The sequence below is a fragment of the Drosophila gunungcola genome (genome assembly GCF_025200985.1).
Source record: "Drosophila gunungcola strain Sukarami chromosome 3L unlocalized genomic scaffold, Dgunungcola_SK_2 000002F, whole genome shotgun sequence".
Lineage (NCBI taxonomy): Eukaryota > Metazoa > Arthropoda > Insecta > Diptera > Drosophilidae > Drosophila > Drosophila gunungcola.
The window spans coordinates 2,571,322-2,599,301 of record NW_026453178.1 but is presented as its reverse complement, the minus strand read 5'-3'; the positions used below and the strand labels follow the sequence as shown (position 1 = coordinate 2,599,301).

The window sequence follows — 27,980 nt, the reverse complement described above, 5'->3', positions numbered from 1 at the left end:
AAATTAATAGTTAATAAATTTAATTAATAATTAAAAAATGTAAAGCCTTAAAAGTTCCGCACGCAGTCATTTGCTAATATTTCTCAGTTATACATAGCATAGGTTTTATAAAGATTTTTAAAAACAATGTAAAAGCTTACTTTTTACAAGATTTGGAACTACTAGTTCCACGTGAGCCAAAGTTCGCAGCACAATTTGAGCTTTTCCCAAGTTTCACTTTAATGAAAAGCTTGAAGGATGTTAGGTTTTTTCCAAGGCAATAAAAACTTTCACAATGAATTCCAAAACAAAACCCTCGTTTTGAGTTGTGTTTTAAATTTATTTAATCGTAATTGAATCGTTTCCAATATCCATAATATGTAAATAAACAATGCAAATCCAAAGCATTAAAAAGTTAGCTTTCTTGGTTAATCGTAAATCATGATAACTTCAACGAATAATCACCCAAAGTTCGGGTATTATCCTTATTTAAATTTATATTTATTTCATATATTATATTCGTGCACTTTGGCCCAACGCGAAATTTGTAAATATTTGCACTTTGCTTTTTTTATGTTTACATTAACGATAATTGCCCAAAATATGCTTGAAATCTTATTAACTTGTAAGGTAATACATATTTAGGTTAGCGTTTATGTCACTGGTAAGTATAGCTAGAATAATCCTTTGGTCTTGGTTTCATGCCGCGATGAAACGCATGTGTTTTGTAATTCCTTTATCGATAATACTTGATAAATGTTAAACTCGCGAAAATTGTTGCTTTTGCTTAGGTTAGATTGAAACTCGAATTGCTAAACTTACGGAGCTGTTCTCGATTGGAAATCCGCCCTTTGAGAAACAAAATCGAATCGAGAACAGTTCTGATAAATTCGGTTTAACGGTAGAAGTGTGTATCTTATAGGTTTTTTTTGTTTTTTAATTTAGCAATATAGTTATCCATAGTCGGTGTACAAGTGTTACAGTAGAGTTAGTTGGTATGTTTGTTGGTCAGGATTCCCTTCAGTAGTTTTGATTCGGTGTGTTTCGGTTCCAGTTTTGGCTGATATGCAATCTTTCGAAAGGTTTTGTGGGCTGACAGTTGAGTTGAGTGTGTGCCGAAACAGAACGACTTCCTAATGGTCAAATATTCAAATTGGTATCATCAACAATCAATGGTAACATCAAATTAGCTCAATGTAAATTCATGTAAATTCAATTGGTTAAATCTATAAATTAAATTTTGTATAACAATTACGAATTCCGCAAATCCGAATACTTTTTAACATTATTGTCCTCTGCGTTTTGGTTTTTGTGTGTGCGTCAAGTAAATGTGCAATTACAACGATCACAATTACGAATACAATTAATATTGAAAATGTAATACAAAAATGAAGGGGGAAAAACTGAGCATCAAGTGCGTAGGATTATTCAGATTGGACATTGGGCTGGCAGAGGTGGGTGGATGCTTCTGTTCGGTATGCAATGCCAAAGTATCGCTTCAGATTTTATTTATGCATATGGCGCGGTTTTTGCCTTTGTCCGTAGATGGCGAGAAAGTGCTAAATGCATAATTAATTGTTTTTAACACACTTGCCGCGGCCAGACTAAACGAGTATTTACACTATAATATCGAAATCACCCAAACGCTGCGTTTATAGTTAGTTGGGAGTTTACTGATGTCCCCAAGGATCCGCGCATCACTACTATCACACTGCCCTCGTTTTCTACATCAGGGCGCAGCGGTTCCAACGCGAGGGATTCCGAACCCCCTCGCCCTCGTTCAAGGCCATCGTCTTGGATCGCATCAGGTTGAGATCGGTGCGGATGCTGGGCCGTCGGGCATTCGGGGTCACCACCCCGCAGGCGTCGCTAAATCGTCGCTTGATGGACAGCGCGTTCTTCTTGGTTCCGCCCACCGCGGATCCGTGTGGTGGGAGAGGCGAGGGTGCCCCAAAGACGGACACCAGTCGACGATGGTGATTCGGGGTCATCTCCAGCGGCAGATTGGAGACAGTGAACAGGGAGTGGAAAAGGTCGTCGATGCGGTAGTTCTGACGGGCCGAACACTCCACAAAGGTGCAGCAATTATCCTGACCAGCGATGTAGCCCATCACTTCGTCCACTTGCACAGTTCTGAAAAGATAAAGCATTTATTGGGATTATTCAGCCTCAATCGTTTCAACAGGTGTCACGGTAACCTAATCAGAAGTTTGACTGTCTTGAAAGTCTAAAGAAAAAGTATTGTGGCATTTCACAATTAAAAGAAATTAGGAAAAATAAGTTAATTTTAAGTCAATATTACGAAATGAGTTAATTGATTAAAAATCAGGTTTAAATAAGAACAGTTGTTTTTAAGTTTTTATTGAATTTTGTAGCATTAAAGGAGCAGAAGAAATTCAGAAAGGGATTTATATAAATTATTTTAATTCCTTGAGATTGAAAAATGATTTGAAATGATAACTTTTAAAATTCATAAAATTAATTTTCTTTATGCTTTTTGAAACTACCATATTTATTTTTTCCATGACACCTGAGATTCTTTATTGATAGTACTCACTTGAAGTCGCGATCACATTTATTGCCCGCTAGAATCATGGGTATCTTCGGAAGACTCTTCTTCTTGAAGCCAGAGCCGGGATTCAGGGCCGCCCATTTGGTCTCCAGTATATTCTCCCGCAGGCGCACCACCTCCTCAAAGGACTCTCGGGAATCCATGCTGAAGACGAGGATAAAGAGATCCCCTGCAAAGGGTGAAACCGAAAACCATAAAGGGAAACATTAATCGTCGTTTGATTTGGCAAATGTAAATTTATTGCTTATTTATGGCCCCGCATCTATGACCTACGCACTCGCAATTTTCCAGACACTATATAAAGCGGTCCTGACATCTGAAGCTCATCTCCGCAAAGTTAATGTGTTTGAGATTGTGTGTGAGGGCTGGGTTGTTTAGGGTAACTCGGATAACCGAAAATGGAGCATGGGAAAATCAATAGCCGCATGCCACTGATATATAAATACCCTACTTATTATTTGCAATTCATATATACTACTATACGCATTTAGGGGTCAAAAGAAGTTATCGGGGAGGCGTGACTAAACAACAAGTAAAGAATTATTCTAGAGACCAGAACGAATTCCAACAAAAGTTGAGGATAACCTTGGATATTTATGTATTTCACTGCTCAAAGTGCCAGTCGTAGTAATGTGTCACTATTAATTCATAATGTTGATTATTATCTATTATTTATAATGTTGATAATTATTTCGAGCCCTACCTAAGTATCTTCAAATAAATATGAATACCATTTCAAGCAATTTGTGGGAAGTTAGTTTCAAGGTCTTTTGACTTAATTACAGTTTCAGGTTTTTTACTTCAAATATTAACGACACCCTTGATGGCCAGGGAAAGTTATCGAAAACAGCACCCACGCCATCAAACCGTTTCAAAGGGTATAGAAGCCAACTTTGTATACCAGCAGCTGAGCCTGATTTTTATGATAATTTATAGGACATTAAATGGCACCCAATGAAGGCAGTCGGCAACTTAAGTGATAAAACGTGCGTTTGCAGCGTTTGCCGCATATCCTTGGAATGCCGCACATACATGTAACTATTTGATGGCCAAGATGTCACACTCACCAGTTAGAAATGATAAACGACGCATTGCGGGAAACGGATGATAGCCAGAAGTATCCAAAATATCCAGTTGGAAGACCTCATTCCGTATGCGATACAACTTGCGATGGAACTCCTCGATGGTCGGCGTGTAGGCCTCCTCGAACCGATTGCCCAGGAAACGTGCCACAATCGACGACTTGCCGGCGCGTGATGAGCTGCATGGGAAGGACGAAAATTGCAAATCGAGATTGGATTTCAAGCTGTCGCCGTCCAGTTAGCAAATGCAGAGTAACGTCAATAAAAGCTCAAAATTAACTTGAATGGACGCCATTCACTCGATGGTTTTTGCATTGAAAAAAATCTTTGGGGTTGTGAAAAATAAAAATTTCAAGAAAATAAGAATTGTAAAAAAAATATTGTTGTAAAAACGATGTTGGCTAAGCTTGTAAATATATTTTCAACTAGTTTATTTAAAATGTTGACATATATTTAGGTTGTCAATTAATTTGAATTACAGTACTTTATAAGTTCTATAGCCGAATTCATTTTTCATTCCCTTAAAATGAACTTAGAAAACCATAAGAATATATTTTATATTTGCTGTAACTTTATAAAAGTAATATCTGAATCTATTTAAAAAAATATAAGCTTTTGGTTGTTTGATTCTATTGAGTTTTTTTATGACTGTTTATATTACAAGCCAAAGAAAAGTTTTAATCGATGGGAAGTTCTTTATAAATTTATTTTCAGGATAAAGCTTTAAATTTTTTAACCGATAAAAACATTTTTTTATAAATTCTTTAACCGATTGATAGAAAACAGATAGCGATAAATGTAAATTCAAAGAATTCTAGTTCACTTATTCTTTCATTTCACATTGAAATTTCTGTTGTCCTAAATGTATGCAGTCTTAAAATACATTTACAAAATTATAATAAATGCATAATTAAATTTAAGAATATACAAAATTTTGTAGAAATGGTATATTCAACTTTTTGACGCCCCGGATTTTCTCAGTGCGAATCCACAGGTCGTATACGTACCCGAGCATGACCAGTCTATAGCAGTTTTTGGCCGAGGGCAGGCTGTCGTCGCAGAGGGACAATCCTGCGCCGGGGCCGTAGATGAAGTCGTCCGCCTGCTCGATGGCGTCCAGATTCGAGTGGTGCTCCAGCATGTGGGCCTGGTGGAGTTCGGCGGTGGTGACCAGGCGGCTGCTGGTCACGGCTCCGTTGCTCCCGCTCGCAGTGGTCTCGTCCAGAAAGGTGACCACGTGGGCCTGCGGCGGGGAAGCCTCATCGGTGGTGGTTGTGTGGGTTGGATGGGTTGGATGGGTTGGATGGGTGGTGGTTGAGTGGGTGGTGACAGCTCTGTGACCCGCTGCGGTGGTGTTTGTCTGCTGATTGCTTTTGCTGCTGTTGCTCCTTGCGTTGTTGTTGTTATTGCTGGCGCTGTTGTTGCGGCTGTTGGGTGTTGTTGTTGTTGTTGTTGCTGTTGTTGGGTGAATGGGCACCTCATTTAGTGCCACATCTACATAGTTGTTGTTGTTGCTTCTAGCACAAAACCAATTTTTGCAGCGATACATTTTGACTGTGTCATTTCCGCCACTTTAACTGGTTGTCGTCGGCACCGCCGGTGGGTTAATTTGTGGCTACGATGCAGGTTGTGGTGGTGATGGTGGTGGTGCAGCACCTGTTTTCCACGATATACAGCCTCGGCAGCAAGTCAGTGGCGGTTGCAATTTGCATTTTCAATCATTCAACTTTGTCGTTAACAAGCTGACATTTGCATATGTACTATACTATACCACTACACCTCAAGCGGCCTTAATGGTATAACTTTATCCCGGGCGAAATGCATTAGTCGCGCGCTTCCTTGCGCCAAACTGCAAAAAGATGTAAGGACGTAAAAATGCATTTAGCTCGTAAATACATAAAAAAAAGTTACGCCAGCTGCTCAAAGGAGAAAGCAAGAAAGTTACTGGCGGTAAGTCTAGCCGGCGAAATGGGGGGAGTCAAACATTTTGGAGGCCATTAAGCACGGTAATTGCCTCAGGCCCATCCAGACGAATAAACCACACACAAAAACCCAAAGAGAAAATAGGGGGGAAGTGCAACCGGAAAACGAATCCTCGACTACCACATACGCGTCACTCCAGAAACCAAATTATCTGCGGTTGGGAAAAGTCCTCTTGTTAGCCAAATGCAATGATAATCCGATTGTTAGCGAATTTACCTAACATTTACACCACTTTGCTGCTTAAGTAGTGAACTTTGTAATTTAAACTACCTTAAGCCTGAGGAAGCGAATTTCGGCTGTTTTTTTAATAAAAGTGAGCGAGTGCAAGAAATAGCAAATAAAAAAAAAAATAAACTTAAGCTGCATTCAGTTTTTGCGAAAAGTACTATGTTATAATTGGATTTTTGCTTAGAAGTTGACTTAAGAATTTATTTTAAAACTGAATTATTTTGTATATTAAGAATATAAAAAATTGGAAGACAATAATAAATTAACATATTTAACCAAACAAAATATGTATTAAATTTTGGGACTTTTAAGTTCTAGAACATGTTTTAGTTCTGGACATTTTAGCCTCCAAGAGCTTTAGCCGCCTTTAATTGGCGAAACCACGAGTTCATCAAAGTCAATGAAAAGGAAATTGTGAAAAGCAAGCTGCACTCTCCACATTAAAAGGGCTATTGGGTTGACCGTAACCCCCCTCATTCGGGCCATAATGGGCATCTTGCCGCAAATCTAATTAACTTTGTTTTAGCATGCTACGTGCTCCTTGTACATCAGCCGGAATGGCCACATTGGCTCAACTCATGCATATCGCATGCAGCAGCAGCAGCAGCAGCGGGCGGGGAAGAAAAAGTGGGTGAGACTGGGCTCAAAGAGGATGTGGGCGGTGGGAAATTAGACCGGAAAGAGCCGTTACCGTTACCGCCGAACGGGGGCCATAATCGAGTGCACCAAATGCTCGTACTCGCGTTCAGATTTCAACTCATTTTCCCCGTTTTCGTGCAGTTCTCTTTTTGGTCGAGAGGATGGTAAAAAGAAAAACACGCGGACGAGGGCTGAAATGCCAGCTTACAAAAGGAATTCGAGTGGAAAATTTGCAAGAAAGGAATTCACCGCATAGTATTACACACACAAGGCGACACCCCATCCAAAAAACACGGGTTCCAGTCCCAGTCAAATAAAGGCCATTTAGCCCAACTACTGGTAATTTTTCCATAATTGATTTTGGCTTGCGGTTGGCTCGTCCTTTCATCTGGCCATGTGTTAGTAAGCGGGACAGGACTTATACACCCCATGCACCCCCTACACACACAAATGGCTCTTTGCCTTGGCCGTAAGAGGAAAAACATACAAAAATGGCTGCGGAAACGCCTTGAGACAATGGCGACATTTGCAAGGCAATGTGGAAATGGCTGCTGTACAAAAACAGAAAGAATAATCAACTAAGTGACGGAGCAGTTCTGTTATTTGCCGAGCACCTGTGCAGCAGGTTTCCAGAGGCCTCCCCTAAAAAAGGGGAGAATCTTATAAGTGCAGAAAAAAAAAAGTTGAGAACTCAAAACTTAATAAAGTAAAAAGTTTGAGAACACATTTTTAAATAAAGTTAGTTTTAAAAATATTAAGAGGGAAGTGGGGGGTGCCTCATAAATTACTAGGGTTTTTAAATAATTTGTAAAGGTTTCCAAATGTATGCAATATACAATATTAAATAAACGTGTTTTTAACTTGAACTTTTAATATTGTTTTAGTGCAGACTCTATAAATTTAAAATGAATCATTGTTTATTGCGTTGCTGAATAAGTTTTAAACTTTAAAACATATCTATTTCCTTGACAGCTCGTGAAACCAACTAAAACTGCCAGGATGCAACACATCTGCACTTACGCAAAAGTGTCAATAACTTTGCTTTTACCTCACCACTTGTAAAACTTTTAAATCGTTTTATTTTATCATTCTTCGAAAAACGTAAAAGGACAGAAAAATCTTTTCCGACACATCGATTCGTACAGACTCGTGATCGATGGTATTTTAAAAATAATATAAATAGATGCGAAATAAACAAGGATATCTTGGAATGCAATGCACGCGTGAGCCCACACTTCGCTGTTGACAGATTACGTTGGTCGTGGAGTAAGTTTGCGTATGACAAGTGCCACTTCAGGAGGTGCCGAGCACGTCTTGTTCACACCCCTTTGAATGGCTCCACCCCTGGATCTACTCCATTGGATCTTGCTGTTGTTTGCTGCCCCCACTATCGTACCAATTTCGCCGCAAGAGTCTCAACAATTTCTCATATTTGTTTACAATTCGCGCATACAAATGCGCAAGGTTGTCCGCCAAAAGCACCCAACACCTCCCACTGGCAACCATCGCCACCCATAGCCCCTTTCAATGAACGCCTGCCATAAGTTGTCATGTCGCAAATGGAAACGGAGTGTAATCGACACCCAATCTAAGGAATACACCAACAAAAATGAGGTTTTAAAAATAAATGAATAAATTTATTTTCAACTGATAATATAACAAACTCAAAAGCGAGAACCATCTCTATTTTCAGTAATATAAGACGTACTTTTCTTGAATGTTGTTAATTTACATAAATTAAACCTTAGGAAAAATCTAGGAAAAACCGTTTTACACAACAACACTTTATATGGAATTTTTATATATATGTTTTAAAACAGGTTAACTATGCAAACTAATGGAACTATCCGATGACAAAACTGGTTTATTTCCATGACTAATAGTTAAGCGATTCTTGTTAAAGGCACTTTTAAAATATAAGTTAATTTTAGTTAAGTTCAGACAAAGAATTTGTGATCAGCTAAAATGTGGGCAAATAATTGGTATCAAAAAATAATGAAAACACTTTCTACAACAAAATTGAATAGTTTGTGGAGGATTTTCAAAATACACGCGACATTGATGCTGACGGTTCCCAAAAATGTGTTTACAAAATAAACAAAGCACGAAATTAAACGCAGGCAACTTTTGTGAATGAAAATCACAACAATTCGGATTTGTTCAGGTGTACGCGTGGTTGAGAAAACTGAGAGAAAAATCACCAAAATGCCAGAGGAGCGGAGAACAAAAGCTGGAACAGATTAGCTGGGTGAGAAACCGCAAGCAGTGAGCATCAATTACGCCGACAACATTGAGCGATAATCGAACGGAGGTTATCTGGGGCAGCACCTGGAGCTTGGAGCTATGTGAAACTACCAAGTCGGGTTAGTCAGGTTGTGACAGCCTAGGGGAAAAGCTGTATTGAATGGAACAAACAACCAGTAGCAGTGTGGCGGAGCTGGCCCAGAATGGTGAGGAAATGGAGACGGATGCCTCAAAGGTGCTGGACCACCAGGAGTACGCCGAAGCCCTGTCAATATCCGGTCGAAGTCGAAAAAGGCGCTGGAGCAGGAGGTGGTGCCGCGCCCGGGAAGTCCTAAGTGTGGGCGCCATTTTTATCGCCTTGCTGCTCATCATCGGCGCCATTTACATGCACTTAAGACAGAAGCATCGCCTGGGCCGACTGCACATTACGCTCAAGGATCGGGAAAGGGAGGAAGATGGTCTAGCGGCGGAGGACGAGGACTTCCATCTGGTCACCGCAGCCGCAGTGGGTGAGTGCTTCAAGGACCCTTGTTCAATCGCTGAGAGCACTTACCAATCAGATATCTTTATAAGCGGTTTATATTGTTCGGGGTGTTATTTTTTTTCTCTTCCCCAGTTGACTGATAAGAATTTCCATAAAGAGAGCCAGCAGATCTCAGCGTTCCGAAATAAAACGGATAAGAAATACATGCTTGTTTCATTGTATGATTTGTTTTTATTATGCCGCTTAGATTTTTGTATTCGATTTTTAATCAGTCATTTCAATTTGTCATAGTCATCTATACTTTTCCACTGTTAGATTATAAGGAAAGAAAAAATAAGAGTGCTTTCATGTAAATATGTAAATGTTTATGAGAATAAGTATATGAAAAGGTTTGGTAATTTAACTTCATTTTATTTTAAACACTCATCTGCACAGAAAAGTTTATTTAAAGCACCAATTTATAGTTTGTTAAACTACAGTTTAAAGTTCCTTTGCCCAAATGGCTAATGGAACATACTCAATTTGTAGTTGGTGTTATCTTAAAAGTTTTCAACTAAAACGTGAGGTCTAAGAGTTATTTAGCCCTTCGCAACTATGCTGTTAGCAATATTGTGTGGTAAATGGTTTCGATTAAACGGCTAATTGGGCCTGTCTTTGGAATGCATTTTGCAGCTGCCCAGACGATAACAACATTCCGGCCATCTCCTAGCACATCGCATCCGAGCGACGAGTGCCTGGCCTGCATGGCCACCACCGCCACGGCTAATATTCCGGCAATCTGCGGGAACCGAGGGCGGGGTAAGGAGCCGTGCGGCATTTATCGCATCTCCCACGACTACTGGCAGGATGCACTGCGGATAGTTGACCCGGACGACTCACTGGCACAGGGTAAAGCATACACTAAGATTCAATTTGAAATGCTTTAGGATGCTAAATTCAAATATGTGGATCAATCTAAAGCTATTGACAAATTAAAGACCAACGCTTAGCCTATCAGAAATTCACGATTTAACTCATCTACTATTCATTAAAGCAATTAGTAAGCAACACAGGCCTTGTTTGCAATTGAAAAGACAAAGCCAAATAGCCAAAAGTGAAGTATTATATTAACCTTTTGTTAACATTTATGCATGTTGAAAAATGTGAAATTTAATTTGTATGAGCAGTAATAAAACATTTTGATTGTTAATCGGGGTTGTAACATAACAGAAATGTGTCGCCTAAATTCGTTTCAAATGTACAATGTTCATATAAAATTCGATCAAAAAACGTTACGTTTTTGTGAAACAACAAAAGTCGCAGTCAATTAAAATTTGTTTTCATATAAAATAAAAAACCAGAAACATGAAGGTAAAATTTTTAAAAATTTTTTTGATGTTTTCGAAATCAAATTTTCTCTTTTTAAGGTAAAATATATATTATTAAATAATAAAAATTATTTCCATTAATATGAGAATGATCTTTGATCTTTGAAAATAGTATTTTGTTTTAGATGCCCTACATTTTTAAAAACTTTTTCGAGTGTAGCCCCTGTTGGCAGTCTGCCACAAGCGTGTAATGACCATCGCCTAACCCGATCTCCCCTCTCTATGCCCCGCAGACTACGAACGATGCGTGGTGGTGAAAGACTGCGCCGAGAGGATTGTGCGTGGCTATGTGCAGCGATATGGCTGGGATTGCAACGGAGACGGACGGATCGAGTGTCGGGATCATGTGATTCTGCACATGCGAGGACCCGGCGGCTGTCGCCGGCAAGAGCCCCTTGGGGAGGGGACTGAAATTCGCTTGGAAAACTGTTTGAAATACAAGGGCATTGCATAGAGCGGATGGCGCGTTTATTGTTTCAACTGCAGGCGCTGCATTATGGGTCGCCAGTAGAGGGTCAGCACAAAGAGACCTATGAACTCGTGGAACAGCAGCAGGGCGGCGAACTTGTCATCGTACAATCCGGTCGAGGCCCTCCTTCCGCCCATTATACACTGCACATGATACATCAGGAACTGCAAGTGATTTGTGGTTATGCGGCAGACAGCATAAATTCGGAATGCCCTTACTATCACCACGACGCAGGCGATTAAGGCCGCGAAGAGGTAAAATCCCCAAGACACATCAAGAACAGCGAATAGTACCAGGGAATATAGGCTCAGCATGTAGGCTCCTGTAGCTAGCATATATAGGTAAAGTCCAGAACCTGTGAGGTCGTACTGTGGGTGGCCAGGATTTTGTCATTTTTCCGGGCTTAACTCTTACTTCTATACACCAACTTACCGGCATTAAAGCAGATATTAAAGTAGAAAACACAATCACCAGGGCGACAATTAAAAATCCAGCCAGCATATACAACATTCCTGATGTTGCAATCAGTACACTGAGAGAAATCACCACACACTCCACCTGAATACGTTTTTTTTAACCATTTAATGCTAATAATTATTTCTTCTTTAAAGTAGCTACTTTTAAATTTAAAACTAGAAGTACATACATCTACATTTTTAAATTATAAATTATTTGAGAGCTGATCTAAATTTTATAATTTTATAGAGAAAAGCCTTATAGTTTAAGTTGCGTTTCCCTACAAAATATATTTCAAGTTTTGGAACAACAATTCTATTTTAGCAAGTATAAAAGTTAGATTTACCAATTAATTTTCTCTCAAACAAATAAAATTTGAATTATAAAACAATTAATTTAGCTTACTTACGATAATCATGGTAATCAGCCAGTTGACACAGGTCATTTTTCGCAGTGGCTTACTAATGGCAAAAAGCAGCAGCAGGAATATACCAACAACAAAGCTGAGAAGCAATGCAGATGAGTGGTCTCTTACCAAATCAAAAATCCAATTTCTAGCAAAATTTTTTATTAACATACCAAAATCAAGGATTTAATTACTAAAAATCTTACTGCAACAACGTTAGCATCAAGACCCAATGAACAAAGCCAAGCACGACGAATCCAGCAAACTCCAGGAAAACTGTTATTACGAATTTTCGGCGCTGCTCGACCGTTTCCGTGTGGTAAAACGGCCAGATGCTGATATTTGCGTCGAACATGGCAGCAGATATATAGTTTAGTTTGATTTTGGTCGCCTGGAGCTCTGAGATATACGGTCTAGTCGGCCTGAATTTCGTATCAAAAATTAACGCTTTTTCCCGGCACTAATTGCACATCAAAATGGGTCGTCCGAAAAAGCAAAAAGATTCCCGAGCGAATTAGAGCAAACAATGCCGGCGATTCGACGTACATAATTGAACTCGACAAAAGTTTATAATCTGGCAGCATCGCGAACAAATTGAACAACAAGTCGCAAGTGTGTAATAATTAAAAGTTTCGGACAAACAAGTGGTGGGGGGACAAAGTTTGGCGTAAGTTTTAAATCATTTAGCAGCTTCGGACTAATTGCTGCCATGTCGCATTAATTTGTTCAGACTGATAGCTGGCAAGCAGTGCGTAAGCGCAATGCGTTTATACATAGTTTTGCGTTATGGCTTATTTAATATTGACAAGAGTTGTCTGTTTCTCAAAATTAGGGGATAAAAGGATTTTATAATATTGTTTTGAGAAATGCTATTAATTTCTAGATTCTATTATAAATTTAATGTAATTTGGTGAGTTTATTGACAAAGAGAAAATGTGCACTTTGCCAACTCTTGTAAGTATTTGCTTTTCATTTTGGTATGTAAAGCTTCTTGGCATGTACTCTTTTTAAGCTCTTAAAGTCTTTGTTTTATATTTTTACCATATAATTTTATTAGCTCTAACTTAGTACGCAGACAGTGTTTGTGTTAAACCTTGCCTCAGTCCTAATCTGTCGATTGCATGACAAGTGTACATCAATTTATTCAATCAAGTGTGCAAATAGCGCATAATGCAAACAGAAATAGTCCAAATGAGCAGACAATATATAGTACGGCAGGACAATCCGATAAGACTGAGCGACTCAGACTCGCGATTCGTGTTCATTACTTATTGTCGATATCGAGCGCTGCAGATAAACATTCGATTGATTGATTGAGGGCCGGGTGAACTGCTGAACTGCTCAATTGCTCAACTGCACAACTGCTCAACTGCTGAATTGCTGCCAACTCGCCACGGCCAAGGACAAAGAGTTTCATTTAAAAACAATTACGAATTCGGTTGAATAACTCGCTGCGCGTCGATATTTTTCTTTTTCACTGGCCCGTGTCAAAGGTGTCGTTCATCGTTCACCGTTCAGGTTGGAAAAAAAACAGGCGAGTGATGGGAAATGCCGGCGGGGGACATGGACTCAAAATTGATTGCTTTATTGCAGTAGTACTGAGAGGAGATAGAGTGGAAGATGTGGGGGGCAGAAAGTGGTGCAAAATTGATGGAATGCACTGCAAGTTGTGATAAGAATTTTTGGCGCTTAACTTGGAAACTTTGCTGGGAACTTTTTCAGCTGGCTGCCGATTAGGTGCGCTCCTCTCGGTGTCCTTTGCAAACCTCTATCATTCATGAACTGCCCCCATCGCTCCCCGACCGTTTGTTTGCATTGCCAAGTTGAATGAAAATGTCAAAAAGTCTAACAGCATTTGGCAAATGAAATTTACATGACATGGCAGAAATGGGTGCTTTGGACAAACCTGAAAGGGTTGCTCTTTTTCGCCTGGACACTCAGCCAAGTCCCCCAGCAATCAAAAATGTGCCACATAATTAAGTGTACATCAGAGATTAGCTACCGCCATCAACAAAAACAAGCTGGCCGCTGTCCCGCGGGGGAATTGTCCTGTTCTTGGGCTTCATCTCATTCGAACTCATTCCCATTTTTGTCCTCGTAATTTCTGCAAAACGTCAGTCTTTGTGCGCATACTTAAACAGACATTGGCAATGACATGACCTACAACTGTTCCGGCGAACCGCTTTAACGTCTCTCCCATGGCTGCCGGCTAAAAGCCGAGGCGCTTCATAAATTTTATTGCCGCCTTCCCGGCTCTTCGTTTGTAGGCCGCCTGTTGTCTTTGCTTTGAAGTTTCCTCGGCTGTGGCAAAAGTTTTGATTGTCTGGCCACACACTCACATGCCACAAACATGCTGCACAGAAAATAAAAGACACTTAAGTTTGTCAAGTCTGGAAGCAATTAGGTCTTTTAGTGACAATTCGTGGCATTCAATAGTAATGTTCTTAAAACATGCAAAATTTACTTTTTCATAATTCTGTGTTTTACTTAGTTAGTCAACAATTAAGTCAATTTCTGGAAGCAATTCAAGGCATTTAATTTTATGTGCATAAAATAAACATTATGTTAAAGTTAACTTAGTTTCACAATTTTCGTAAATATATCTTTTCATAATTGTCTATTTATTACTTCTATTTTTGTTTCAAATTAATGTATTACTATTTTAAGTCATTTTTAAAACTGTATTATAAAATTTGAAACTGATATAAAGATTAAGAAATTTACTTAATTTCAAATAATATTAGAACTGTTTTAATATCGTGTTTTCACTATAAAATATTATTTTCATATCAATTGCCCATTATAACAATTACAAAATAATTAAATAAATTGTTTTTTTTATTAAAATTAATTTTTTTCAGTGTGCGTACACACATGCCTTCATGGGTGTGTTTGAGCCAGCTCAAGTGGTTAAACGTAAAACTTTTTTAATTAGAGTTGTTTGCGGGCAGCGCATTGTGCACACAATTTCTTTTCGATCGTCTTCGTCTTCTTGGGAGAATAGTTTCGCTCTACTCACCGCCGGACAAGGAACCGAAAATTTGATGCCGCGGGGCGAAAATTCCCATAAAATCGGCAGCCGTTGCTTGCGAGCCAAATAAAATTCATGAGCCCTTGTAATAAAAATGTCACAGCAATGCAGGCTACAAAAGGCAACCATCAAGGGGAAAGGGGTGGCGGTTTGTGCCTTCCATAGTAGAAAATAGACGGAGTGGTGATGGTTTTTTTGGGGAGCAGCTGTCAACGTCGTCGCTCGACAATGACATTGGCTTACATTTTACAGAACCCAAGGAGCGCGACGGGGGCAAGGCATACATTTTACAGACTTCTTTTGTGCCCTAAACCGAAATGTAAATTCAAATTTTCACAGCAGTTTGCATTTATTTAATTTTACTATTATCAGAATAAAAAGGCTTTGCGCCTGATTAGTGCTTGCCGCGCTCCCAAATGTGCTTTCCCGAAAATTAAATGAAAATTAAATGAGGCCCGGGCGGCGTTGTGTAGCAAACCTTCATTGACACAACGTGCAAATCTAATTTGGATTTTGTCCCGCTCCACCGCTTTTTCATCTTTTTTATAATAATGAGAATGCTTCAGACCCTTGATGGGTGTCCAAGTACAAAAAACACAGTCACACAGCAGCACTTCCTGCAATCTTCCACCCTAGGCCGGCGAATATCCGCAGGATGTGTTGTTGCTCCTGCTTCTACACATGAAAAAAAATCATTGTTGAGCAATTTGGGTGTCATACAAAATTCCCAAACAATTGAGCTTTTTTCTGTAAAATGAAAACCCACTAGGTTGATTTATATATAACGCTATCATAACATCATGAAAATTAAATTGTTAAGCTCTTTACGCTTGAATTTTTTAACAATATAGGTAGAAATTCCAAATTAAAAAAAATAAGTCACTTTAATAAATGTGATATATTTCGGTTTTTTTTTTCCATGTATTGCCCGCCCGTCAATGCGATTTCGTCAACGCAATCAGCCGGAGAAAAATCAGCGAAACAGCATCGCGACGCCGGGAAAATACTTTTTCCTGTTGTTTCTGCCAATTTTGCGGCTGATGCCATTTTTGCCTCCCTCGTTTTTGTCCGCATTCGCGCACTTTTCATCCTTAGCGATTTCAACGATTGCTGGCTCAAGCATTCGGCACTCAATATACAGTTTGCAATCTAACAATATAGATGCCCATATCGCTGCTTTGCGTATCAATGAAGAAACCGTCTTTATTGCACATTTTCCAATGTTTACAACGGGGCGTATACGCATTATACTGCATATATCGTTTAGCTGCTTACAGTGGTAAAGCTCTTAAGAGGCTTTGACCTTAAGGAATACGTTATTAAAAATATCCATTATATTATATTATATATATGCTTGAGCTTAGATGTAATGGATTTTCTTATAATCGTAATGAAATTATATGGAATTTCTTGGATTTCAAAGAATACATTGAGTTCAAAAAGACTTTTTAATTTAAGGGAGTTTTAATAGTGATTATTATATAAGCGCTCAATACTTTGTATTATTTAAGCGTTTTGTTCTCCTTCAGGATTCAAGTTCTTCAATAATAATAAAACTTAGTTGAGCTTTCCGACCACTGTGCAGCATTGAAGACAAACAGTTTTTGTGGCTCTACCGTTTCGTGTTCTTCAACCGCTTTTTTCGTATTTCGGTCAGGTCACATTTATGTTGTATACATTAATTATGGCTATTTACTTTGTCCACTTCGACTCATGCTGCCACTGCCAATTATGTGCACGAAATTGCTTATTATTGGATGCATGAACACTCATACATCCGTACAGCCTTATGTACGCGTATAAAAACGAGTGTATAAGGGCGGCAAACGGCAGGTTAAATGGTGGTCAAAGGGCCCATTCATTTCTGGTCTAAAAGGCCCATCAGCAGCCGTTCTAACGAGGAAAACGAGGAAAACGTTTTGGGTAAACAAAAATATGTCATGTTTACTCAGCGAGCAGTCCTAGCAAAAGTTGTTTTTGGCTTTTTGTTTTTTTCCCATTTTGTTTATATTTTTATTTGTGTGCTACTTTGGCAGTTGTTGTCATTTGTATATGGTCCAGAATGATGGATGTTATTATAATGTCGACGGGCAGGCTTAGCCGGCGCCTGCCGTCCTGAGTGGTCACCGAAAACGCCTGACCCAAAAATCTCCAGTGAGAGTTGAGTTTCGAGGCACAGCCTTGTCAGCGGCTTAAAAATTACAACAACTTAATACAAATTAATGCCCGCTGCACAGCAGAGGAGCAGAACTGCGCTTTTCATGTACTATTTACTAACTAAAAGTGCTGTTTTTATTTTCCTTCCCCTGGTAATTATACTAATTGGTATCATGGCGCGACGGGCAAAAAAGCTGAACTGCAAGCATAATGCGATAATTTATATTCCCTGACGGGGAATCCTTTGAGCCACTTGCCAGATGGCCACTACTCGCTCGGTCTGTCTTTGTGGATTACGCCGAAGAGAGATAATTCCCGACTCAATTTTATTAAAACAACACTGGGATAATTCTTGCAATAATAAGACGGCGTGCCACTGCACATTCGAATTAATTACGAATTAATTTCTGTCTGGCAGTTACAGGATATTTTAAAATTGTACATGTACTGTTAAGTTTTCTGATGACAACTTTAATTAAACATATCTCCGTATTCCAATTAAATAAATAATTATTGCTTTACTTTTATTAAGACGATTGAGTTAAAAATTAAAGCCTTATAACGCCTTCAATAAATTCATCAGTACTCAGACCTCTCAAACCTACAGATTCATCATAATTTTCAGTGATTTCATCAAAGACATCATCAATATCTTTTAAACCGTCATTTTCGTCGGCATCTTTCCATTCCAAATAGCAAAAGAGCATCAGCACAATGCAGAAATGACAAAATATAACGATCACGGCAAATAGTCCATCGGTGGTATATAGTTCCGCATACCGCCAACCTCGGATCAATTGGGCATGGTACATGGTAAACTGGGGGGGAACTGATTGAAGGAAACCCTTAATTAAACAGATCACCTTACCATACAGACAATCACCAAAACCAGAGCGGCAAAGGGATAGAAAAATCCATCGGCCGAATCAATCATCATAAAGGTCATCAGCAGAAATATGCTCACTAGAAATATCTGTATGCTGACCAGGAAAACTACAGCCACATTTGCGGTCAAATCGCAGGGAATAAAGGAGCCAATAAGCACAGAGGTCATTATGAGCATTGCAGTTATGGTAAAGTATATCAAAAAGTGCCATGCATTACAATAAGCGGCAAATGTGCAAATACCAATAACCATAAGCTCTATCTGTAATCTGAAATATGGTTCATAGGAAGAAACTACTTTTAAAATATACCTACTATGAGACAAAATAGTACCCATCCAAGAATAGGCATATATCTTGCTTGGCGGACAAGCAAAAATACCGCGAGAAGTGGAACTGAAATCAGCATACAACAAACACTCAGCCAGTACTTGGCCAGAAAGAAATTGGTTAATGGTTTACTGTATGTAGAAACACTTATAATGGAAGGGAGAAACATATATTTTAAAGAAAAACTTACTAATACGACACAACTTCCCATTGGACCAAAGCAAGCTGAAGTAAGACCGCGAAGAGGAGATAAACCAGTACCATGTACCTGCATCTGGAAATGCGCTGCTCTTCGTGGGGCTCAAACTGCAGCATACTTTGGCGTGGCACAATAATTGGACGAGCTGGAACCGGAGGAGGCGGTGGTTTTTTGTGTGCAAAAGAATTCCGGGAACTAGGCGACGCCATTTTGTGAATTAACACCCCAAAATTATATAGAGCGGAGAAAATGAGTTACAACGGAGGCGAAAAAAAAACACAAAAACACAAAAGAAACCTGACACGCAAAGCATTTGTTGCTGGATCATACAACTCACTTTACTGCCACACATCCGGCATAAACATCTGGCATTTTAAAGGGTATCTTCATGGTATTTCACTCATAACAATACCCCAAAATTCCAGCAGATAACGTACTCTGCGGGAATTTGCCGCCGCATCCAAATCAAATGATTACGGCGGCAACACATGACAGCCAACAGGGAGTTCTTTGAATTGAATTGAAGGACTGCTAGCCCTGTTGTACTCGGTTTGAATAGATTCTGTCGAATGATAGATGGCCCGATTTTCAATGGATAAATTTCAAGGATTATGGCGCAGGTTGATTTATCGAATCTGGCTTCCAGTAACCATGCCCTATGGATTTCTATATCGCTTTTGAGTAAACGCACAACAATTTGTTACACCCTTAAATAAAGCTCATGTTTATGTAGCTTAAATTACCGCAGTTTTTTCAACCAGACTCCCATTTGGTCTTCTTAAATGACCCACATTTTTTATATGAATCGTTTGCCTTTTCGCTGGAAAGAAAGCCAACATTAATTTTCAGTTAAAAAATCCTTCTCAGAACTCTCATGTTCTGCATTTGATATGCGCTTCCTGATGTTTTCTTATATTTCTTATATTCAATCCAAAATCAACAAGAATGTAATGAGTTTTCGGCCTCGAAGAAGGGCTTAAGCCAAGTTACACAACAGATGTGAGAGTAAAGCCAACCAACAGGGATCCCATAAATTCGTTCCAGTAAACATTTTTGAATTGTTAAAAAGATTTGTAGGAAAACAGGACAGGCAAACAAAATCGCACACACATCCAAATTCAGATTCCCATTTATGTATTTATTTATATATGCCCCGAACCGAAGCGGCTGCAAAGTTTTGGACAAAGTGCTAAGAGATGTGTGAAAGGCTGCAAAAGGCTGCGAAAGGCTGCGAAAGGCTGCGAAAGGCTGCGACGGAAGTGAAGGACAGATGGGGGTGAAAGGTTCTTGGGGAAAGCGCCTCAAATTACTTTCTTTTTCGGGCGTGGGCGCAGCTGTTGAAGGCTCCTGGATCTCGGGCATTTCTTTTTTAATTTGGATATTTGCGTGATGCTGATTCGTGATTTTAGAGATGCGATTTCAGCCCACGTCTTTTCCAGGACTTCGACTTCAAAGCGTACTCGCATTTACCACTCAATTAGCAGGCTGAGACACGGACTGCTAACTAATTTATTAATGGCCAATGTCAAAATTCCGTTGCTGCCTTTAAATGACATTGAAAAATTGCCTAGCCGAGAGTGTGTGTTTTCTGTTTAATGGCCCGACCGCCTTTTTCCCACTTCTGTGAACTCCGGGGGAACTGGCAAAAACAATTTAGATAAGCAATATGCAAAGCATGTGGGACTGCTGTTTGCTGGCGCATAAATATATATATATTTTCTGCTGGTCTTGTTGAATTTTTAACTGCCGAAGGAGCAACTTAATCAGCAAAGATTTACGGTCCGTCACTTACCGGAATACACGAGACACATGAAAGCCGTTTAAAATTCAAGCTCCAACTATAAAAGGAGAGACAAAAGCCAAGACAGCGATGCACTTAAGTGGTAGACCATAAAATATTTGGACCGCTTTGAGTGGGTAATGTGGCTGTAACCGGAGAAACCCCCGAAAGTCTTTTTATGGGGCAGTTGGGCGTCTTAACATCAAGTATACGCCCTGCCCGCAGGTGTCCAGTAACAAATCAAAGACGGAGCGACAATAAAATCAAATAAAGGCAAGGCAAATCGAATGAAATAGTCGTCCCCAAATTGCATTAGTAGAAATCACACAGCATAATGGCGTCGCGTTAACAATGTCCTGTCGACAAATTTCGGCTCACCTGAATGGACATCAACTAACTCGCTTGTCCTTAGCAATTATTATGTGTGTTTTCTCTACTATCACCTTGGTCGGTGGGTGTATTTCCTGTCGGCATAAAAACACACAATACAGCACTCACACACAAACACACGAGTGATGATGTCGTTGTCCTCCAGGAAGCGAATGGGAGTTTGTTGTGGCTTTCGCGTAAAAAGACACGGCTTTATGAATGAACAAACGGGTTCCGAAAGCGCCTTTATTACAATTTTCGTTTGCTACTTTGCGGCTAAAACACGTCCGACTCGCAGGCCGACAAGCGATTATCTGAAGCGTATGCCAGTCGTGGCCAGGAAATTACTGTGTAATTCAATTGCCAACTCCGGCGACCTGCGCACTGGCTAACAGCTAAAGAGAGTTGGCTAACAGAGCAGCCGAGAAAAAAGAGAGCCCCAGATTATGTAGGTTGACAAGAAGTTAAACAAACAAAACAAAAGTCAAGCTGTATCATAAATATAATGAAAAGTTTTGCCAGCAACAAGCGGGTGGTCGGCTCATCTTCTTTTCTCCCAATGGATACTTTATTCTTCATCCAACTTAAATGTCACACAGCACACACAAAACAAATTTGACACTGTTTTAAATCGATTCATTACTTTTCCTTTTAAATTTAATATATTTAAAATGTCTGTGTTCGTGGGATAAGATACATTTAAAAGTTTAAAATCTCTTAAAACTACTTACCTACTTTAATTTTAATTATGCAAAAAATGGCAAAATTCTAAAGCTTAAAATAATATTATATATAGCTGTAAAATGTTGTGTGTGCTTAAAAATGTTGTATAAAGTTTCTTTTTTTGGGTGCAATTTTTTCAGCTTGAATATTAAGCTAAAATGGTAAATTTTTAATAATTGCGTGGCTTGTATGAAAACCAACCAAATACTTTGAACGGCTGGAATTACAACATTTTTGAAAAATTGTGTATTATGCACAAAGAGATTTCTACACCATCAAAATAGTGGGTAAATAAGAAATTTCATAATAAAAACTGGCATTCATAGATTCATGGATAATGGAAATCAAAATGGAATTTCTGTTTAACAAAAATATATGAATTTACAAAGTCAAAATCCATTCCCGTACCCTTACCCAGAGATTAAATAAGTCATCTTAAATGGTTTTCCTAGGAAATAAAAATCTTAATTTCTTTCAGTGCAGTCGTGTGTACATATAATTAAGAAATCGTGCTTACTCCACGCACTTTGATTCAGTTGAGTGCCGAGTTGAGAATTTAAAATGTCTCTGGCATGGCAAATAAGCTGTTGACTTTGTAATCATTTCAGCATGTTTATCAAGTCGTTTATTGGCCCTGGTCCTGATTAGCGGCAATAGCGCTGGGCTCTTGCTGTTTTTGCCGCCAAGAACGCGACTTAGCCGCGGCAATTATTAAAATAAGCCAGTGCCTCTGCGCTGAATGGCTAATGGTAATGCCTGCCTGCGACCCACTAGCACCGCCTCATTACCTCCAAAGTGGACTCAACTGTTTTGACTTGTTTTTGTTGTCTGCGGTTTGCGGCGTTGATTCAGGACTCACGAATCCCGGCTGCTTGGGGAATCCCCCGCTGTGGGGCAAGTGGGGCAAATGGGGCAAGTGCCCTGGCTCAGGTGAGGAAACTCAAAGTTAACTGCCACTGGAGAGAATGGGCAGAGCAGAGGACCATCATCATATGCTCACTTTAAAGTATAACTTGTTACGAAATTCAAAATATTTCAGAGAATATGAAAATGCCTGCGGTTAGAGCTTCACAGTTGGTCTTTTTTGGTTAGCCACCTTTACTATTTTTTAGTTTCCCACTTGCTGAATAGCTTTCCATAAATCTGGCATTTATAAATAAAGACCAACGCAAATACAACCATCACATATATGCAATCTATCTCCCAAATCATTAATGGCAAAAGAATAAGAAATAAGCAAAATTGAAAATATATAACATTTTTCATAGCCAGTGCGCTGGAATCAATATCTGCTCTTTGGATTAAAGCATCTTAATGGGATTTTAAACATATCAGTTTTTTTCGAAAGGATATTACTTTGTTATTTCTGCATTTATTTACTTTTACGCGTATACTGATAATATTTGCTCTTTTGATTAAAAAATCGTGATGTGAATTTAAACATTATTGTAATTTTATAATTGGCTTTTCATATACCGACAGTTTTTTTCATTCATTTCAGCAGGATCTGTATGGTGTGTTAGTTTAATTACCGCCGACAGAAAGTCAGCCAACGTATCTAAGAGATACGAAAGTATCTGCTGCCAAGTGGCACGCTTCACTGGCTCCGCAGGGAGAAAACTTATCGCTGCTTTTGCCGCACACTTGGCGAATCAGTTTCGCTATCAATAAGTAAGCAATAATCAGCCGAGTGGCGTCCCAGTTGCAAGGGAATACCTTCTGCGGTGAAAAAGTCCCTCATGTGTGGGAGAACTGTTCGTAGTACGGACCACCGTAAAACACTGTAATGCAAGTCAATGAATGTGATTGTTTGCCGGGAAGTGCAAAGTATTGAAAGGACTCACGCAGAATGGCAGTCAGACAGGCTGGAGCCCACAGGAGTGCATTGCGTTGCCGCAGAGTGGCATTCAATTGCCAGGCGGCAGACAAGTGAATCACCAGTCGAGCGGATAAACAAACAAACATTCAGGCGCATTCAGTGTAACGACCACAAGCCCGGCTTGATAGCATGACTTGACAAGTCAATGGAACGGCTCCTGAATGCAAGTCAAGCGGCAGGTGAAAGCCCGACTGCAGCCCTCCACAAACAGACCACTGATTCGGTGACAATGCTACTCCGATCACATTTGCTCAATGCATCTGAGGCCATCAGCCGTGTTTAAGCTTCATTGAAACTGTTGGATGACAAGTAATTAGCTTTTTGTAAAAGATTAAAGCTTATATGAAATGAGCAGAACAAAATTTGTAATGCAAAGAAATTCGAGATTATATTACAAAATCAATTTTAAGTGAAGAAGAAAATATGACAAAATATTGTATTATATTATAAATAAAATTATAAATCATTTAGAAATAATTAAAAATATCTTATGTCAAAAATAATCATGTTGAGGTGAAAAAACTGCGACTTAAAACCTTACTTAGAAAACACACTAGAAAGTGGAAAATGTAAAACACCACCACACATACTACTTTGTGGGAAAATTTACCTAAGACCCCAACCAAAGCCCGTAAAACGTTTTGTAATCTAATTAATGGCCCTGCAGCAGATAATGGGCCAGTGTATTCATAATCCCTGGCAATTTCGCATTCATTAAAAGCCAATAAAAGTGAAAATTATAACGCTCAACTCCCTAGGATCAACCCACTTCGGCATCTAGCCAGGTGAATGGTAAATGGGCGTCCCACTTCATTAATTGCCCGCGTGGGTGGCTCGGCGAGTAATGGAAGCTAATGAAATAACAATTAATTGAAAAAAAGAATGAGATGTAAACGGGAGATGGCCGGCCATCAGCAGCCGGCCGATGGGTTTCAGGGCCACGGGCAAATACAATTTGTTTTAATTAATTGAAGCCACAACCGCACAGCGAACCTGATTTAGATGAATTGCCGGCAGTTCAGACGGGGCTTTGCTTCGGCTTAATGTCTGGCTTGCCAGCCCAAATCCCACGGACAACATCGTATTTCGGATTCCGTATTCTGGGGCAAGAGCCTCCGGATTGCCTTGACGGCAACCAAGCGTAAAATGATTGGCAGCCAGGAGTTGAAATGCAGCCCCATCAGATATTCCCATATGTCGCCCAGCTCAACTATTAGCGTGGCTATCGATTAAATCCACCGCAATCCCAGAGTTCCAAAGTGCCAAAGTGCCACAGCCCACGGGCTGAAGCTAAGCGTGTCGTCAACCAGACGATTTGAGGACGGATATTGTACTGTAATCATTTTTCTGGCAGCTACTTTCAATCTTCGGTCTTCAAGCATTTAAATATGCCAAGCAGTAATAAAAGGGTATTTTTTGGTATCATTTTGATAGTTTGTTGACAGCACATGACATTAAGTCAATAAGGCAAAAAATGATTCATCCATTTTTGTGCTTTTGTTTTTGCGCATAAACATTTGTTAAAAATTCCTAATAGTTAAATATTAGTTTGTCTCATATCAAATATTTTATACTTCCTTAATGTATTTAACCAACTTCTAAACAAAAAATAGAAAGGTTGGATAGTAACAATGTCAATTAAATTTATTTTCTATATAATGAAGTTGTACCTTTAAAATTTGTTTAATTGTTTAAAATTTATAAAAAAGAGTAGTTTCTTTTAATCAAAATTATTTTATTCAAAATTATATGTATCCATCCTAACTTCAAATTATTCACATGGTGGCAACATTGCGTATGATTAATATTCTTAAGAAAATTTTCGCAGCAATTAAACACAAGCCTTCCTGTCACAAGCTGTTAGGGTATCAATTAGTCAGGACCAGTCCACTCCCATTCAAAACTCGCTTCTGGCAACGGAAAGTTGAACAAAAAACTTTGGCAAGCTAAGTTGCGCTTATGCTTATGTTTGGGCGAGTATGTAAATGCTGCCGGGGGCATTAGTATCGGTGTCTGCGGTTTCTGTGTGTGTGTGTGTGCTTCTGTGTATCTGTGTAAGTGTCAAGTCGCTTTGTATGGGTGCGGTAAATGCGGGTGATTTGGTGTGTGAACCACAACATGTGTCGTCGGGCGTGAACAAAAGTGCTAAGAAAATTACATTTTGGCCGCATGGAAGGGAGAAGTTCTCAGCCAGAGGCAAAGACCTGGCCTAATGCCTTAATACACCTAAAATTCGCTGTAAATCAGGGAGCTCTCGACTAATTTTTAGGTGGCGAAAAACCACTTGGCTCCACGAATCACAAGTTACTTGATCCCCACAGCAACAGCAGCAACTTAGTCAGCGGGTTTAAATGGAAATTTTGAAATAAATGAGACGCTTGCCATATAAAAACGTATGAATTTGTAGGCATTGAAAAAAATGGAGATGTAATTTTATATTTGTTTTTTATTGTCTAGTCACCATCAGTTTATAATACATACATAATACATATTAAATATTATAATAGGAAAACACATTTTTAAAGCCAAACTAAAATAATAAACCCAAATTAAAAACAGCAAAACTATATACTATATCGCGAACAAATTATACATTAAATATTCCCTCATTTCAACTGCATAATTATCTTATTTTTTTTTGAGTGCTTAGTGTCCGGAATGAAAGCGACTCCTTCCGCTTTTCGTTCTCCTGGGTGCTGTTGCTCATACCCTTATGCAAAATTCACATCGCCCTAAACTTTTTTTCCATCGCTTTTGTTCCAGTTACAACGGGCGAAAAAATATGCAAAGCATGAAAAACGCGCCAATATATATCGCTGCGCGGAAATAATGCAATTTGTGTGTGAACTTTTTAACGCACTCGTAGTTTTTTATACCCACTCACACTCGTAAAACTTCAATATCGAAACGCGAAATTCCCAACCAAAATATTTACGTACGAAATCGAGTCGTTTTCGGTGAATGGGGGTGGGAAAATCGAGGAGCTCGGAAAATCATGCTCCTCTCACGAACAACAGACAACTGAGGACACGAGAACGATGCTTTTTACTTTAAAAGCGCGAATTCTCTCATCTGTTAGCCAACAGTCGCTCTTAACTACAGAAGACTGTTGCTGTAACTGTACGACTTCTTATGCCCTGTCTAATATTAAATTATTGAAATCAAATTTAGTGCTTTCATCCATATGTGTGTCAGCATAAGAACGCATTATTAAATTTCCATGTTCAGAAATGCGTGCGTAATTATATTGTAGTTTAAACCATGGCATACTTTTCAGCTGCGACGGAAAATTAATAATATGCGGTCGCAATCAAAATGTCACATCTAAAGAGAAGAACATATTTCTGGCTTATCGCTCGTTCGCTCCACTGCCCCCAACAAATGCGGACCAATTAATTGAAACTTTAAACAAATGACCGCGGTGCAAGCACTCAGGGTTGCGACACATAACAGAAAAATAATGATTGCTTAATAACCGCAGCCAAAACTATTTACAATTTGTATAAGGGCAGCTATTAAAATTAATAGATTTTAGCTATTTTTAAACTAAAAATAAAATAATTGTGTTACTGGAAAAACAGAACACTCACAAATTAAACATATATAGGTTTGTGTTCAGCAAAACTTTTTAATAATAATATATTTTACCAGACCAACAATAATTATAGCTTAATATATAACAATTAAAAATATAATAATAATTGTATCTCAAGAAATATGAAATTTATTCTCCAAGTATATTAAGTGCTTAGAAGTAAGAAATAAAATATGGACGGCTATAGAATACTGTAAGAAATTTGAAATAAATGTCTTGTCATTTTCAAAATATATGGCTGACATAAAAACGCCTTTATATATGCATATTATGAAATTTTAAAAATATTCTTTAAATATATAAGCGGCTCTAAAGCTAAGCATCGAATATTATATTTACAAATATCCAATACTGCGGGAAATCCAAATGAAACGTCTTGATATTTTTAAGAGATATGGCCGACATAAAAAAACTTTTGCGTAGTATGCAAGAAATAAGAAAAATATTCTTTAAATATATTAGCTGCTTAAAAGTATAACATATAATATTTACGATTGCAGAATACTGCGAAAAATCTAAAATAAATGTCTTGATATTTTCGAGTTATATGGCTGACATTAAACAGCCTTAAATATGCAAACCTAGCACCTTTGCTGGCACTTTTCTCGGTGCACTCAATGTACTTCATCGCATGTCAAATGCATATTTTACTATTAAGCGCCACCGTTGTTGTCCTTGTCGTCCTGGCTGACATTGTTGTTGCTGCTGTTGTTGTTGTCGCTATCCTTGTGCGCTACTTGGGTCGCAGTTGTTAACGAAAAACGGATTCCGGAAGCCCGACGACCGTTACGGATATAAGTGCAGCATGTACGGCGGAGTGCAGGGCATCATTTGGATGGAGACGGGGAGGGGTGGCACAGGGGATCACTTTCGATTGACGCAGAGTGTCCGGCAAACTCACAATTTGAGGTGGCATCTTCACGTACACGCTTTGATGGGCCACACACACACTCACACTCACACACAATTTTGTCGCCTCTCCAGAATTTGACGTTTTTTACGATTTTCACGTTAGTGTACCCCGTGGCTCCTCCTACTTGACTATTGATTTTTACTTGGAAATAAATTGGTTTCGTTTGTCCGTCTAGCTATGGCTGTTGTCATTCCGTATTGGTATGTCCAAA

At 39.0% G+C, this 27,980-nt stretch overlaps 5 protein-coding genes across 9 annotated transcripts in view; 2 read left to right on the top strand and 3 right to left on the bottom strand.

Moving 5' to 3' along the window:
• Positions 1–260: 260 nt before the first annotated feature.
• LOC128257222 (GTP-binding protein Rhes) lies at positions 261–26,241 on the bottom strand. 4 transcript variants are annotated; one of them, XM_052988148.1, is made up of 5 exons: positions 26,201–26,241; positions 4,641–5,482; positions 3,619–3,812; positions 2,537–2,720; positions 261–2,112 (listed from the first exon to the last, which is right to left on the bottom strand). In XM_052988148.1, exons 2-5 carry the CDS (start codon positions 5,180–5,182, stop codon positions 1,704–1,706), a joined length of 1,329 nt encoding a protein of 442 aa, XP_052844108.1. In that variant the 5' UTR covers positions 5,183–5,482; positions 26,201–26,241; the 3' UTR covers positions 261–1,703. The 4 variants fall into 4 exon arrangements, with proteins under 4 accessions (XP_052844108.1, XP_052844110.1, XP_052844106.1 ...); XM_052988150.1 differs by having other exon boundaries at positions 26,146–26,236; XM_052988146.1 differs by lacking the exon at positions 26,201–26,241 and adding an exon at positions 20,669–20,981.
• On the top strand, positions 8,837–11,038 carry LOC128257223 (uncharacterized). Of its 2 annotated transcripts, XM_052988151.1 has the most exons (3): positions 8,837–9,236; positions 9,884–10,099; positions 10,812–11,038. In XM_052988151.1, exons 1-3 carry the CDS (start codon positions 8,888–8,890, stop codon positions 11,030–11,032), a joined length of 786 nt encoding a protein of 261 aa, XP_052844111.1. In that variant the 5' UTR covers positions 8,837–8,887; the 3' UTR covers positions 11,033–11,038. The 2 variants fall into 2 exon arrangements, with proteins under 2 accessions (XP_052844111.1, XP_052844112.1); XM_052988152.1 differs by lacking the exons at positions 9,884–10,099; positions 10,812–11,038 and adding an exon at positions 9,344–9,432.
• Positions 11,047–12,733, bottom strand: LOC128257224 (uncharacterized). The gene is made up of 5 exons (XM_052988153.1): positions 12,116–12,733; positions 11,913–12,057; positions 11,480–11,605; positions 11,266–11,415; positions 11,047–11,211 (listed from the first exon to the last, which is right to left on the bottom strand). Exons 1-5 carry the CDS (start codon positions 12,262–12,264, stop codon positions 11,047–11,049), a joined length of 735 nt encoding a protein of 244 aa, XP_052844113.1. The 5' UTR covers positions 12,265–12,733.
• Positions 14,768–27,980, top strand: part of LOC128257231 (acyl-CoA-binding protein-like) — a 67,836-nt gene continuing 54,623 nt past the window's right edge. Inside the window, exon 1 of the mRNA XM_052988163.1 lies at positions 14,768–14,772. The gene's annotated coding sequence lies outside the window, so the exon portion shown is untranslated. The remainder of the gene's footprint in view (positions 14,773–27,980) is intronic.
• LOC128257157 (uncharacterized) lies at positions 16,954–19,280 on the bottom strand. Its single transcript, XM_052988024.1, has 5 exons — positions 18,502–19,280; positions 18,298–18,442; positions 17,966–18,244; positions 17,648–17,915; positions 16,954–17,120 (listed from the first exon to the last, which is right to left on the bottom strand). Exons 1-5 carry the CDS (start codon positions 18,717–18,719, stop codon positions 16,954–16,956), a joined length of 1,077 nt encoding a protein of 358 aa, XP_052843984.1. The 5' UTR covers positions 18,720–19,280.

Bases quoted from the DNA above. Each gene is read 5' to 3' on its own strand.
- LOC128257222 (XM_052988148.1), bottom strand. From the start codon at position 5,182: ATGTATCGCTGCAAAAATTGGTTTTGTGCTAGAAGCAACAACAACAAC. The intron at 3,813-4,640 runs GTACGTATACGA...CTTCCCATGCAG, and splicing joins TATAGACTGGTCATGCTCGG to CTCATCACGCGCCGGCAAGT. The intron at 2,113-2,536 runs GTGAGTACTATC...TTATCTTTTCAG, and splicing joins AAATGTGATCGCGACTTCAA to AACTGTGCAAGTGGACGAAG.
- LOC128257223 (XM_052988151.1), top strand. From the start codon at position 8,888: ATGGAACAAACAACCAGTAGCAGTGTGGCGGAGCTGGCCCAGAATGGT. The intron at 9,237-9,883 runs GTGAGTGCTTCA...TGCATTTTGCAG, and splicing joins GGTCACCGCAGCCGCAGTGG to CTGCCCAGACGATAACAACA. The intron at 10,100-10,811 runs GTAAAGCATACA...TATGCCCCGCAG, and splicing joins GGACGACTCACTGGCACAGG to ACTACGAACGATGCGTGGTG.
- LOC128257224 (XM_052988153.1), bottom strand. From the start codon at position 12,264: ATGTTCGACGCAAATATCAGCATCTGGCCGTTTTACCACACGGAAACG. The intron at 11,606-11,912 runs GTAAGTAAGCTA...AAACGTATTCAG, and splicing joins GGCTGATTACCATGATTATC to GTGGAGTGTGTGGTGATTTC. The intron at 11,416-11,479 runs GTAAGTTGGTGT...GGCCACCCACAG, and splicing joins TAATATCTGCTTTAATGCCG to TACGACCTCACAGGTTCTGG.
- LOC128257157 (XM_052988024.1), bottom strand. From the start codon at position 18,719: ATGGCGTCGCCTAGTTCCCGGAATTCTTTTGCACACAAAAAACCACCG. The intron at 18,443-18,501 runs GTAAGTTTTTCT...TTCTACATACAG, and splicing joins TGGGAAGTTGTGTCGTATTA to TAAACCATTAACCAATTTCT. The intron at 18,245-18,297 runs GTAGGTATATTT...TTCAGATTACAG, and splicing joins GGGTACTATTTTGTCTCATA to ATAGAGCTTATGGTTATTGG.